This window comes from Ranitomeya variabilis, chromosome 3 (genome assembly GCF_051348905.1).
Source record: "Ranitomeya variabilis isolate aRanVar5 chromosome 3, aRanVar5.hap1, whole genome shotgun sequence".
NCBI classification, from domain to species: Eukaryota; Metazoa; Chordata; class Amphibia; order Anura; family Dendrobatidae; genus Ranitomeya; species Ranitomeya variabilis.
In genome coordinates, this window is record NC_135234.1 from 212170158 (window position 1) to 212184000 (window position 13843).

Genomic DNA, 13843 nt, shown 5'->3' on the forward strand with positions numbered 1-13843 from the left:
CATATTACCACCACGTAGTGAACAAATAAGACCACATACAAGGGACAAATACCACCACACCATGACAAGACCACATATTACCACCACATAGTAACCGAATAATACCATATACAAGGAACAAATACCGCCATATCATGACCAGACCATATATTGCCCCCACACAATACTTATCATTAATAAAAAGCACAATACTAATATTACCATAAGTGCCATTATACACCGGATCTCTGTATATAGTGTATTTTGTACAGGTGTATAGGTAATACAGTAATCACTGATCACATTATACACAGGAGCTCTCTATATAGTGTATAGTGTACAGGTAATACAGTGATCACCTGTGACATTATACATAGGAGCTCTGTATGTAGTGTCAGTTTACAGGTAATACAGTGATCACCAGTGACATTATACACAAGAGCTCTGCATATAGTGTATAGTGTACAGGGATCACATGTGACATTATACACAGGAGCTCTGTATATACTACAGTATATAGTGTACAAGTAATACAGGGATCACCAGTGACATTTTATATAGGCGCTCTTTAAATAGTGTCAGTGTACAGACAGTACAGTGATCACCAGTGACATTATATTCAGGAGGTCTGTAAATTGTATACATTGTATAGAATAAGTGTACAGGTAACACACTGACTTACAGGTGACATCTCTAGTTAACATCCTTCATCTTCGCTTTTTTTTTAACAGTTATCTAGAGCACCACTTCCAGAGCATGTTCTCAACTTTTTCCACAACCTCTACACTACACAGCTGAATTTAGACGTGCACCACCCATTAATATATAATTAGTTATTCTGCAAGCCACCTCATGTATAAACTGCAATCCACCACTGTGCTCTCATTAACTATAAATAGCCACTTTCCCACCCAATAAATATATAAATTAATTAGAACCTGTCGTTTTTTTCCCCCAATTCATTACCAGTCACACTCCTGCATCCTCAATGCCCCCACACTCTGTACCTCTCGCTCCCCTGATTCATTATATTTACATGCCCACCACCGCCACAATTAATCATGTCATGTCATCTCTCTCACTCCCACCACCACCTTCAATTCATTATAATTTGCTGTCCCCCATCCCCCATTCTCAATTCGTCATCACTTGCTCTCCCACTCAACCTCAATTCATCATAATTTGCTGTACCCCACCCTCAATTCATCATTATTTGCTCTCCCCACCCCCACCCTAAATTCATTGTTGTTTGCTCTCCTCCACCCTCAGTTCATTACCATTTGCTGTATCGCACCATCAATTCATCATTATTTGCTCTCCCCACCCCCACTCTTAATTCATCATTTGCTGTCCCTCGTTTCCACCATCAATTCTTCATTTTCTGTTCCCCATCCCCATCCTCTATTCATCATTTGCTGTCTCCCACTCTCCATTCATTATTTACTGTTCCCCGCCCCCACCCTCGATTAATCATTTTCTGTTAATTAATTGTATTAATTTCCTGTCCACTACCCTCAAATGATCATTTGCTGTATCCCACCATCAATTCATCATTTTCTGTCTACCATCCCCTACCCTCTATTCATCATTTGCTGTCCCATGTCCCCACCATCAATTTATCATTTGCTGTCCCCCAACCCAATTCATCTTTATTTGCTATCCCCCATCCCTCACCCTCAATCCATCATTTGCTGTCCCCACCACAATACATCATTATTCTCTGTCCCCTTTCCTCTACCATCAATACATCATCATTTGCTCCCTCCAAGTACATTTAATTAATTTTATAAAATAAAAATCATGCTTAACTTTCATACAATCCCCCGCAGACGTAGCTCCACTTATGGTGTCCTCCTGGCGATCGGCGCACGTACATACCGGCGCGTACACGATGACGTCATTGCATACGCACCGTCATAGAATAGGCTGAGGGACTCCCTTGGAGCTGCACAGCTGTTCCGCAGAGCTCCAAGGAAGGCTCCCTGCGCCAAGATGTGCGCTGTTGTCGTGCTGGCACACAGTACATTATTATAGTCTGGGACCCAATAAGCAGAAATACAAGAGGAAGGGGGCCTGGACTGGGTCGGGTCTGGGCCCCCTCTCTTGTGCTTCTGCTCACCAGGCTCCATACAACAATAAGGGAATTAATGCCCTGATGGCAGCCCTGCATGCCACTGATAAGGTGGTGAATTCAGCATTCATTAAGTAACATGAGCCTTTTAATGAAATCAGTGCATCTTATTTTTGCATACTCCACTCTTCATGAATCGGGGCTTGAGTTCTTCTCAAGCTAAAACCTGGAAAAATTGGCAAACATAAGGAAGTTACTTTTACAAGGGGAAATTTGTGATGGCTAGATGACTGGGTCCAAGCATCTACAAAATGGCAGATCTTGTATGGCGCTTCCAGTATACAGTGGATAGTATGTACCAAAAGTTGTTTAATGAGCCAAAGAACCGCTGACAGGGTTAAGGATGTCCCAGGTTAATCGATGCATGTGCAGAATGAAGGCTAGTCCACCTGGGGTTTTCCCTCAGAAAAGCTACTGTAGTACTAATTGCTAAAAAGGTTGAAGGCTATGGGCACCTTTGTAATATTTTTGCACACTGTATGTATTATGTCAAATTAAATATGTCTGCAACTTATTTTAATCTAAAAAAAAATCAAAGTTTTTAGATTAGCAGCTTGAATGTTTTACTCTCTTCTACACTACACTAAGCTCAAATTGAATCAAATTAATCTAAAATGAAATCAAATCAATCTGGATCTTAGTTGAGTGTCTTGGAGAGAAAAAAAGAGGACAGAAATCAATTTCAGAAATCATTAATATCACATCACAATCATATTACAATAGATATATTACAATGTGCTATGATAGAAAAAGGTAATAACATACAATTCGTAGTCGCAGACTAGTCATAGTGCTCATGTTGAATTGTGCTTTCTAGTGTCTACAATGCGAAAATCCTAATTGCACTATGGAGCAATGGAAGATGGTCTTGTATGATAAATCACATGGCCAGCTGCAGTATGGGAAAAAGCCAAGCTGGCAGAGGCAGTGTGTTGCTCTTGGGGGTAACTTTGGGTTCTGCTGTGTGGATTTTACTTTGACACCTGCCAACCACCTAAAAACATTGTTGTAGACCACATGTCCACCTTTATGGCAATACTATTCCCCAATGGAAGTGGCCTTTTTCAGCAGGATAGCGTATCCTGCAAGACTGCCAAAAATATTTAGGAAGGGTTTAAAGAACATGAAAAAGAGTTCAATACCACTTGATCTTCATATTCCCCACCAGCTTTTAATCTGATTGGGCATATGTGTGATTTGCTGATTTGCTGGAAAATCAAGTCCAATCCACAGAAGCCTCATTTTACTACCTAAAATTGCATGACTTTATCTGTCGATAATGTCCTAGCCTCAGTGGGTGGCAAGAGGTGCACTTACACAATATTAGCAAGGGGTATTAATAATATGGCTAATCTGTATTTCATGTATTTACAGTATCTTTTTTATTGTTAATGTAATAATCTGTACACAAGTTGGCATAGATTCTTTATCAGTGACTACTAGACCCAGGAATGTTTTTTTCTTTCATTTTCCTGCAGCTACCTGTGCCTATTGCAGTTTTTCTGTTAATGTACAAAAAAAGCATGGTGCCTGGATGTAATAGGAGGCGTCCATCACTACTGTCTGCAGATGAGCTAGCAATGGAGACTCAGATGGAGACTGAGATAGAAGTTGAGAAAAAATCAGAAACACAAGAAAAATATAGACACGAAGAAGGTAAGAGATTCTTCAAGTAGATGTAATTCCATTGGTTACTGTTCATTGAAAGCAAATAGTATTCTCCATCTGTGGTACATACACTCCTCATCATTCAATTATTGAAATCACAGGATGGATACACATGTTAATGATATGCAAATGCTGAAAAAATGGAAACAAAATTAGTAGCATAAGCATGCTGAAAAACAGCCCTTGGGACACTCCAGAGAAATGGCCATACCACTGGTTCCGCCACCAAGTCAATGATATTCCAAGCTGTTATTGTACTAGGAATATAGACAAGAGGGGTCCAGCCACCAATTATGCCACCTTAGGAGTAGGACTGATGTGAAATTCCTTCAAGAAGACATATTCATGCTATTGCCCACATAGCCTTCATGAGGATTTTTCACATCGGTCCTAATCCTAGGATTATAATGTGAGGCGGTATAATATACAGTTGCTAGAACTCTCTAGTCTTCTTTTCAGGTACGCTAACAGCTTGGTGTGACATTAATATGATCATGTGACCAATAGAATGGCCATTTCTCCAAAGTGTCCAGTGAGCCATTTTTCAATATGACAACATCTGGCATCATGTTGACTGTACTACTGAGTGCAATGCGTGTGGCTCAAACCTGTTACCATGGCCTGCAGCATCTCCAGACTTGTCTCCCTCCAAGCATATCTGAGATGTCATCGGTAGTCAATTCCAAAGGGAGCTGCCAGCAGCGGATCTTGATGATTTCAGTGCCCAAGTACAGCTTGGCAGAACTATTAGTAACCTCATTGATAGTATGTCAAGGCATGTAAGTGCACGTATTTCTGCTTTTAGCGTTCATATTCAATACTGAATAAATTGACATGTTTTGAACATTTTTTATTATTTGCATGTCATTAACATGTCTGTCCATCCTGTGCAGTAGCTTGGCATCTTTTAATTAAAGGGAATCCCACATCAGATTCATGCTGCCAGAACAACGGGCAGCAAGAATTAGACACTGGCTGCGTTATTGCAGTCCTTTATATCTTACTTTGAAATTCTGCAGAGACCAGACTGCAACGATGTCTCGGATGATTAGTTCAAGAGTATCAGAGTAAAACATTACACTGCTGATCTCTGATTAATGCTGCCCGTGATTCCGTCAGCATGACTCTGCTGTCAGGTTAATTTTAATGGCCACAAAATGTTTGTGTTTGTCAGAAAAGCGGTATTGCTTTCAAGTTGAATTGTTAAGAACTGATAACAAACTTTTCTGCCATTGTTCTGGTACAACCTGAAATAATTCAGAACTATATTCCCTAAAAGAGGTTTCCTTGGAATAAAAATATTTTTAAAGGGATCAGACTGCTTAAAATGAAAAGTAAGGCACTCAATTATATTTTATTTCTTGGAAAACCTATTTAACTGAAGCGCGCTTTTTCTGGGGAATACAGCCCATGCTGAAAGTCTGTTACTCAAGCAAGAAAGTTTTCGACACATTTCCAAAAACTGAGAAATAACTGTCCTTCATCCAATAAGTCTCTCTATCCTCTTGATGCTGCTGTAAGGGAAATCATGGGCTGCTGGAATTTCTATATGTTTATGGGTGATGGTTTGATTTTTTAAAGTAAAAAAAATATGTTTTACGATTAATAAAAAGTAAATCACAATCACTTCATTTCTGTAAATTTGTAGAAGATGCAGCACAGCCAATAAGGTTGTATCTATCAGAATATATGGAATATTTTGCTTTCCAGTCCTGTTTTCCCATTGACACATAAATGTACAAATGAAGCCATATATTTAACCCCTTAATGACCGCCGATATGCCTTTACACGGCGACAGTTAAGGGTACTCATTCTTCAGAGCACTTCATATAGACAGACAAAGCAGGAAAGCTGAGTGGGTGAGCCTACCTGTGGGTAGACAAAACAACTCTATTAGATGATACAGGTGGTGATGAGGATGATGATAGTACAGCAGTGATGAATGGGTAAGTGCATCATGGAATTCTAGTCTAATTCAGAGTACTGTCATTAGAAATCTGTAGTTTGAAAGATGGAATTTGAAAGATGGTCAGACACGTCTGGCAAAATTCAAATTTGCTTGTTTGTGCAGATTTTCCCAGTAAACTCGATCCATAGAGCATAATAAATATAAGATGTAAAAAATAAGAAAAAACACATATGCTCACATGACCTCTCAATACCGCTGTAGCCTGTTAGTTGTCCATTCCGCCACCTCGGTGTTGTCACATCTCCGGCACTGTGTTCACTCTAGACTGGGGATTCCGGTCACGAGCAGGCCTCAGAGAAGCCTACAGCTAAAGTGATCACCGGGCTGGAGATGCGTTGCAATGGAGGACTGGAAAGTGGGCAAGTAGCAGCAGGGGCAACCAGAGAGGTGAGCAATGAGGCAAGTATGTTTGTTCTTTCTTTTAACCCTTTGCTGGCCCTCTACTGTTTTGTAATCTGGCTGCCGTTTGTGTGTGGACCGAATCCGTATTTTGCAGAATGCAGGTTTTTATAAAATTTGATTTAATTCCAATCAAATAAATTCGCCCATCTATAGTAACCAATCTTTGGGTGCTTGCACTTTTCTTTATGGAGCAACATTCCTGCAAAACTCACACGTTCAATCTCATATCAATAACTGAAACACCTTTTGCCTATCAGACGTCATTAACACAGAGGGGCACTTACTTTTTAGCCCTGCATTGTGGATGTTTAGTCAATGTGCTCAGTAACAGTTAAGAACTTTACAACTATTTGTGTATTATTAGAATAGTTACATTACGTTTGTCTCTAATTGTGATTAATAGACAACTGGACTGCATTTTACTAATAATTATTATTATAACTATTAGGCCTGGGGTCAGACGAGCGTTTGGCATCCGATACGAGAGCATCGGATGTGATATGCTAATGACCCTCGGCTCCTGCTCTGCTGCGAGCAGGAGCGGAGTGTCATGCGTCTGTGCTCCGAGCCTCTCGTACAGAGAGGATCGGAGCACAGCTGCCGAGGAGGCGGAGAAATGAATTTCTCCATCTCCTCCATTGCCGGGGTCAGCGTACTGATCATCACTCGGATGATATCTGAGTGATGTGCGTTGTCTCATTCGCACCCATAGGCTTATATGGGTGCAAGTGAGCCGAGACTTGGCCAAGTGTCGGTGACAATCGCAGCATGCTGCGATTTCACTCGCATGTTGTAAATGGCCGAGATTAAAAATGCTGATGTGAGCTTCCCCATAGCTGAATACTGGTCCGAGTGCTATGCGATGTTTTATCACATAGCACTCGTCCGTATTCATCGCTAGTATGACCCCGGCCTTAGAATCACTCCAAGTCCACTTACTTTTTTCTTGCAAATTAATGAATTGACATTAAACATCCACAACTGCCCAACCATCATTTCCTGCATTTCTGCATAGATTGCTATTTATGTACAATTGTAATTTGCTTTTTCCCCAGGTCATGGAGCGTGCTTATATTGCTGCCAGAATAAAAAGTTTTGGAATGCCCCCGCCACATATTTTGGTATTCATGTATGTTCAGCAGTCATCCTATTCATGACGGATGGAATAATGGTGAGATATATGTACTGTATATTTTTGGTAATGCTGCATTGTTTGCTGTATGTGAAAATGAAGACGGATGAATAGATAAAGGATAAGGGAGTTTCTGATGGAAACTGAAGATACTACAAACTGAAAGACAGAAGTAGCAGCGATTATCATGTGCTACTAAACTGTCCAGATAAAAGATAAGAATAACCAGTAAAAGATAGGATATTTAAAAAGAATCAGGCAAAAAACAATTACCGTATGTGAATACAAGTAATACAATACCCATATGCAAGAAAAAAAAACGGTTCGTAATCTGGACCGAACAAACGGATCAGTGCTATGCGAGTGTCATGCGAGTGTAATGCGAGTACAATGCAATTTTTCTCACATAGCATCCGTATGACATGCGAATGCAATGCGTTTTTTTTTTTTTTCTCTGCAACTATTTTTCTACAATCATTTACAGGACCATTTACAGTGTTCACAGAATAGTAAGGTATCTGTAAAAACGGACGGCATATGGATGGTCCGTATGCCGTGCAATTTTTTTCTCGCACCCATTGACTTGCATTGGCGAGTCTCGTCTGAGATACGCAGCAGATCGCAGCATGCTGCGATTTTTTTGTCAGATTTCAGTTGAGAAAAAAAATCACAGATGAGATGTAACACATTGAATAACATTGGTCAGAGTGAAATCCGATTTTTTTATCGGATTGCACTCGTCCGTTTTCCTCGCATATGGATATGAGCCCTAAGGGAGAAATACATAAAGGGCATGGCAAGATAGACAAAACCTGGATTTGTACATTTTTTCATTAGAATCACAAAAGACTTATCACAATCTGTATTTAATCATGACATGGATGGAAAGCCATGAGGAATCTAAATATAACATTTATGTCTTCTGATGTACATATTTTTGAAATACAGTGTAGAAAGAACTTGGGTACTCATCACTACAAATTAAAGTGGCACTTTATTGCAGTTCCATAAAAAAAGAACGTGGAGGCAAAAATTGTCTGACATCTGTTTCGTGTATGTATCTCGCTTCCTCTGAGCCTATACAATATATGTCACTGCCCCCTTACATAGGAGACTTAACACATCCAAACAATTGAAAAACAATATTATAAATGTAAATATATAGTGATGAAAGCTATTACAGTACTTTACATACTTTGTTATTAAATATCACAAAAATCACAGCTATATTTCAAATTTACTTGTGCAGAAATGGACTTAACCCCTTTCTAACATCGGACGTAATAATGTGTCCATGTGTCTTGAGCCTATTTGACCAGGGATGGATTATTACATATTTTCGATCACGCGCGCATACGGGAGTCAGCTGATTCTGAATTACGTCACTCAGAGATTTAGATGGAAACCCCATAGTAAGTGGTCAGCGTGGAGCGCTGGATAACTGTGATCTAAAACGTTATGTAAAATGTTCCCAATAAAAGCTTCAACTCAGTCCACAAAAAAAGCAAGTCCCCATTCAGGTCTGTCATCTCTTAATGGAAATATAGGGGGCTTCCACGTTACTGGTAGCACAAAAGCTCTGGAAAAGTGAAATGGCTCCTCATCCTCCAAAAGAAATTCAGCAAATTCTCCGCTCTCAAATTCAAATGCCCCCTCTCTTATAAGCCCCACAGTGTACCTAAACCACATATTGCGTCCATGTTTGGCATTTCTGAACCTATGAGAGCCCACCTAACTTACGGTGCATGCCTCCAGAAGCACGGGCTGGGCATAACGTCCTGGTGACTACAACGTACTGAGCACTACAACGGCAGTTTGCAATTTTCACCCGGCAACATTTATTGCTGCTATCCATGGAGTCAAAATCGTCACTATAACTGTTGATAAATTCTCCAAGGGGTATAGTTACCAAAATGGGGTCATTTGAGGGGGGATTCTGCTCTTTTAGCAATTAGGGGCTATGTATATGGAGTCTGCAAACTGTTCTCGGAAAATCTGCGCTCCAGGAGGCAAATCGCGCTCCTTTTCTCTCGAGTCTCTCCATATTGCTAAGTAGTACTGTACAGCAACATATGGCGTATCGCTACGTTCAGTAGAAATTGTGGGACAAATATTGGTGCCATTTTTACCCACTTCTTGTGTGAAAATGTAAAATGTGTTGCTAAAACCAAATTTTGGTGGTAAAAATGTTGTTATTTTTTTCTTCACTGCCCAATGGTATAAAATTCTGTGACACGCCCGTGATGTCAATATGATCACTGCACCCCTAGATTAATTAATTGAGTGGTGTAGTTTGTGAAATGGGGTCACTTATAAGGAGTTCTGCTGTTCTGGCACCTTATGGGCTCTCCCAGTGGGTCATGGCAACAGCAAACCATAACAGTAAAATCTGGCGCTCCTTGCCTTCTAAGCTTTGCACTGTGTCTGAAAAATACTTCCCGATTACATGTAGGGTATTGGCGCACTCAGGAAAAAAATGGACCTCAGTTTATTGTAAAAAAAATTCATATTAGCCCTTAGAAAAATTAAAAACTTGGGGCTAAAACAATATTTTAGCGGTAAAAATGTAGTTTATTCTTTCTTCACTGCTCAGTGGTATAAAATTCTGGCACATGTGGTGTCAATATGATCACTGCACCACTAGATCAATTCATTGGGGACTGCAGTTTGTAAGGTGAGTTCACATATGGGGGGTTTCTGTTGTTCTGGCACCTCAGGGGCTCTGTCAATGTGACATGGCACCCTCAAACCATTCCAGCAAAATCGAACTCCACTATGGCGCTTCTTCCATTTTGAGCTTTGCACTGTCCCTCGAAAGTAGTATTCTCTCACATATGGGGTATTGTCGTACTCAGGAGAAATTGCAAAACAAACTGTATGGTGCAAGTTCTCCTGTTACCCTTATGAAAATGCAAACTTTGAGGCCAAAATAACATTTTTGTTGGGAAAATGTGATTCTTTTTATTTTCACAGCTCAATGTTATAAACTTCTGTGAAGCACCTGGGGGTTCAATGTGCTCACCACACATCTAAGTACATTCCTTGAGGGGTCTAATTTTCAAAATTGGGTCACTTGTGGGGTGTTTAGGCACATCAGGGCCTCTCCAAATGGGACATGTCGTCCGCTAATGATTGCAGGAAATTTTACATTCAAAAAGTCAAATGACGCTCCTCCACTTCTGAGCCCTGCCGTGTGCCCAAACAGTAGGTTTCTCCCTCACATGGTGTTTGTTAGTACTCAGGAGAAATTGCACAACAAATTGTATGGTGCAATTTCTCCTGTTACTGTTATGAAAATGCAATATTTTCTGCTAAAAAACTATTTGTGTTTTTTTTTTTTTTTACGGTTCAACGTTTTAAACTTCTGTGAAGCACCTGAGGTTTCAAGGTGCTCACCACACATCTAGATCAGTTCCCTGAGGGATCTAGTTTTCAAAATGGTGTCACTTGTGGGGGATTTTCACTGTTTAGGCACATCAGAGGCTCTACATAGGTGACATGGCGTCCACCAATTGTTCCAGCAAATTTTGTGTTCAAAAAGTCAAATGGCACTCCTGCAATTCCGAGCTCTGTTGTATGCCTAAGGCCTGTTTCACACGTCAGTGGCTCCGGTACGTGTGGTGACAGTTTTCTCACGTACCGGAGACACTGACTCACGTAGACACATTAAAATCAATGTGTCTCTGCACATGTCAGCTTGTTTTCACAGACCGTGTGTCCGTTTGAAAAACACGGAGACATGTCAGTGTTCGTGGGAGCGCACGGATCACACGGACCCATTAAAGTCAATGGGTCCGTGTAAAACACGTACCGCACACGGATGCTGTCCGTGTGCCGTGCAGGAGACAGCGCTACAGTAAGCGCTGTCCCCCCAGCTTGTGGTGCTGAAGCCGCCATTCATTTCTTCTCTCCAGCAGCATTCGCTGGAGAGAAGGAATGAAAAATCAATGTTTTTTTATTATTTTTGTCTTTAAAATCAAGTTCCTTGTCACCTCCCCCCTTCCACCCCCTGTACGCCCGTCCGCTGGCATTAAAATACTCACCCAGCTCCCTCGATGCGTCCTCTTAGGGTCGCAGCTTGTCCTGTATGAGCGGTCACGTGGTGCCGCTCATTACAGGGATGAATGTTGTGAAATTGGATTCTGGGCTCCCCCGGTGGCCACTTGTGGAATTGTACTTGTGTGCATCATCCCCTCTGTTCACCTGCTCCTATTAGGATGTGGGAGTCGCTATATAACCTTGCTCCTCTGTCAGTTTCATGCCGGTCAACAATGTAATCAGAAGCCTTCTGTGCATGTTCCTGCTACTAGACAACTCCTAGCTAAGTTGGACTTTTGTCCTTGTGTGTTTTTGCATTTTGTTCCTGTTCACAGCTGCTGTTTCGTTACTGTGTCTGGAAAGCTCTTGTGAGCGGAAATTGCCACTCTGGTGTTATGAGTTAATGCTAGAGTCTTAAAGTAATTTCTGGATGGTGTTTTGATAGGGTTTTCTGCTGACCATGAAAGTGCCCTTTCTGTCTTCATGCTATCTAGTAAGCGGACCTCGATTTTGCTAAACCTATTTTCATACTACGTTTGTCATTTCATCTAAAATCACCGCCAATATATGTGGGGGCCTCTGTCTGCCTTTTGGGAAAATTTCTCTAGAGGTGAGCCAGGACTGTCTTTTCCTCTGCTAGGATTAGGTAGTTCTCCGGCTGGCGCTGGGCATCTAGGGATAAAAAACGTAGGCATGCTACCCGGCCACTTCTAGTTGTGCGACAGGTTTAGTTCATGGTCAGTATAGTTTCCATCTTCCAAGAGCTAGTTCTCATATATGCTGGTCTATGTTCTCTCGCCATTGAGAATCATGACAGTTTGACCGGCCCAAAAAAGGGTTAAATTACTGGCTGAGAAAGGAGAGAAAAAAGAAGTCTGCTACAATTTTTTTTTTTTTTTTCCCTCTAGTTCTGAGTGTGCTCTTCATTGAATCACTTGCTAGTTTGCCTATGCTGCAGCCTTCCTCTCTTTCTCTCCTTCTAATCCTTGAATGGCTCTGTGTTCACCTGTTTCAAATGGATCTTCAGAGTGTAGCTACAGGTTTGAATAATCTTGCCACAAAGGTACAAAATTTGCAAGATTTTGTTGTTCATGCACCTATGTCTGAGCCTAGAATTCCTTTGCCTGAATTCTTCTCGGGGAATAGATCTCACTTTCAAAATTTTAAAAATAATTGCAAATTGTTTTTGTCCCTGAAGTCTCGCTCTGCCGGAGACCCTGCACAGCAGGTCAGGATTGTAATTTCCTTGCTCCGGGGCGACCCTCAGGACTGGGCTTTTGCATTGGCACCAGGGGATCCTGCGTTGCTCAATGTGGATGCGTTTTTTCTGGCCTTGGGGTTGCTTTATGAGGAACCTCATTTAGAGCTTCAGGCGGAAAAGGCCTTGATGTCCTTGTCTCAGGGGCAAGATGAAGCTGAAATATACTGCCAAAAATTCCGCAAATGGTCTGTGCTTACTCAGTGGAATGAGTGCGCCCTGGCGGCGATTTTCAGAGAAGGTCTCTCTGATGCCATTAAGGATGTTATGGTGGGGTTCCCTGTGCCTGCGAGTCTGAATGAGTCCATGACGATGGCTATTCAGATCGATAGGCGTCTGCGGGAGCGCAAACCTGTGCACCATTTGGCGGTGTCTACTGAGAAAACGCCAGAAAATATGCAATGTGATAGAATTCTGTCCAGAAGCGAGCGGCAGAATTTTAGACGAAAAAATGGGTTGTGCTTCTATTGTGGTGATTCAACTCATGTTATATCAGCATGCTTTAAGCGTACTAAGAAGCCTGACAAGTCTGTTTCAATTAGCACTTTACAGTCTAAGTTTATTCTATCTGTGACCCTGATTTGTTCTTTGTCATCTATTACCGCGGACGCCTATGTCGACTCTGGCGCTGCTTTGAGTCTTATGGATTGGTCCTTTGCCAAACGCTGTGGGTATGATTTGGAGCCATTGGAGGCTCCGATACCTCTGAAAGGGATTGACTCCACCCCATTGGCTAGTAATAAACCACAATACTGGACACAAGTGACTATGCGTGTTAATCCGGATCACCAGGAGGTTATTCGCTTTCTGGTGCTGTATAATCTACATGATGTTTTGGTGCTGGGATTGCCATGGCTGCAATCTCATAACCCAGTCCTCGACTGGAGAGCTATGTCTGTGTTAAGCTGGGGATGTAAAGGAACTCATGGGGACGTACCTTTGGTTTCCATTTCATCATCTATTCCCTCTGAGATTCCTGAATTCTTGTCTGACTTTCGTGACGTTTTTGAAGAACCCAAGGTTGGTTCACTACCTCCGCACCGGGAGTGCGATTGTGCCATAGACTTGATCCCGGGTAGTAAATACCCTAAGGGTCGTTTATTTAATCTGTCTGTGCCTGAACACGCGGCTATGCGAGAATATATAAAGGAGTCCTTGGAAAAGGGACATATTCGTCCTTCGTCATCTCCCTTAGGAGCCGGTTTTTTCTTTGTGTCTAAGAAAGACGGCTCTTTGAGGCCGTGTATTGATTATCGACTTTTGAA

At 41.5% G+C, this 13843-nt stretch overlaps 1 protein-coding gene across 3 annotated transcripts in view; it reads left to right on the forward strand.

Annotated features, from left to right (window-relative positions):
* SLC60A1 (solute carrier family 60 member 1) overlaps positions 1-13843 on the forward strand; it is a 244645-nt gene that overhangs the window by 108126 nt on the left and 122676 nt on the right. For all 3 annotated transcript variants that reach the window (XM_077295124.1, XM_077295122.1, XM_077295123.1), the window contains 2 exons: positions 3589-3766; positions 7206-7321. In XM_077295124.1, the coding sequence (XP_077151239.1) occupies positions 3589-3766; positions 7206-7321 (294 nt within the window). The remainder of the gene's footprint in view (positions 1-3588; positions 3767-7205; positions 7322-13843) is intronic.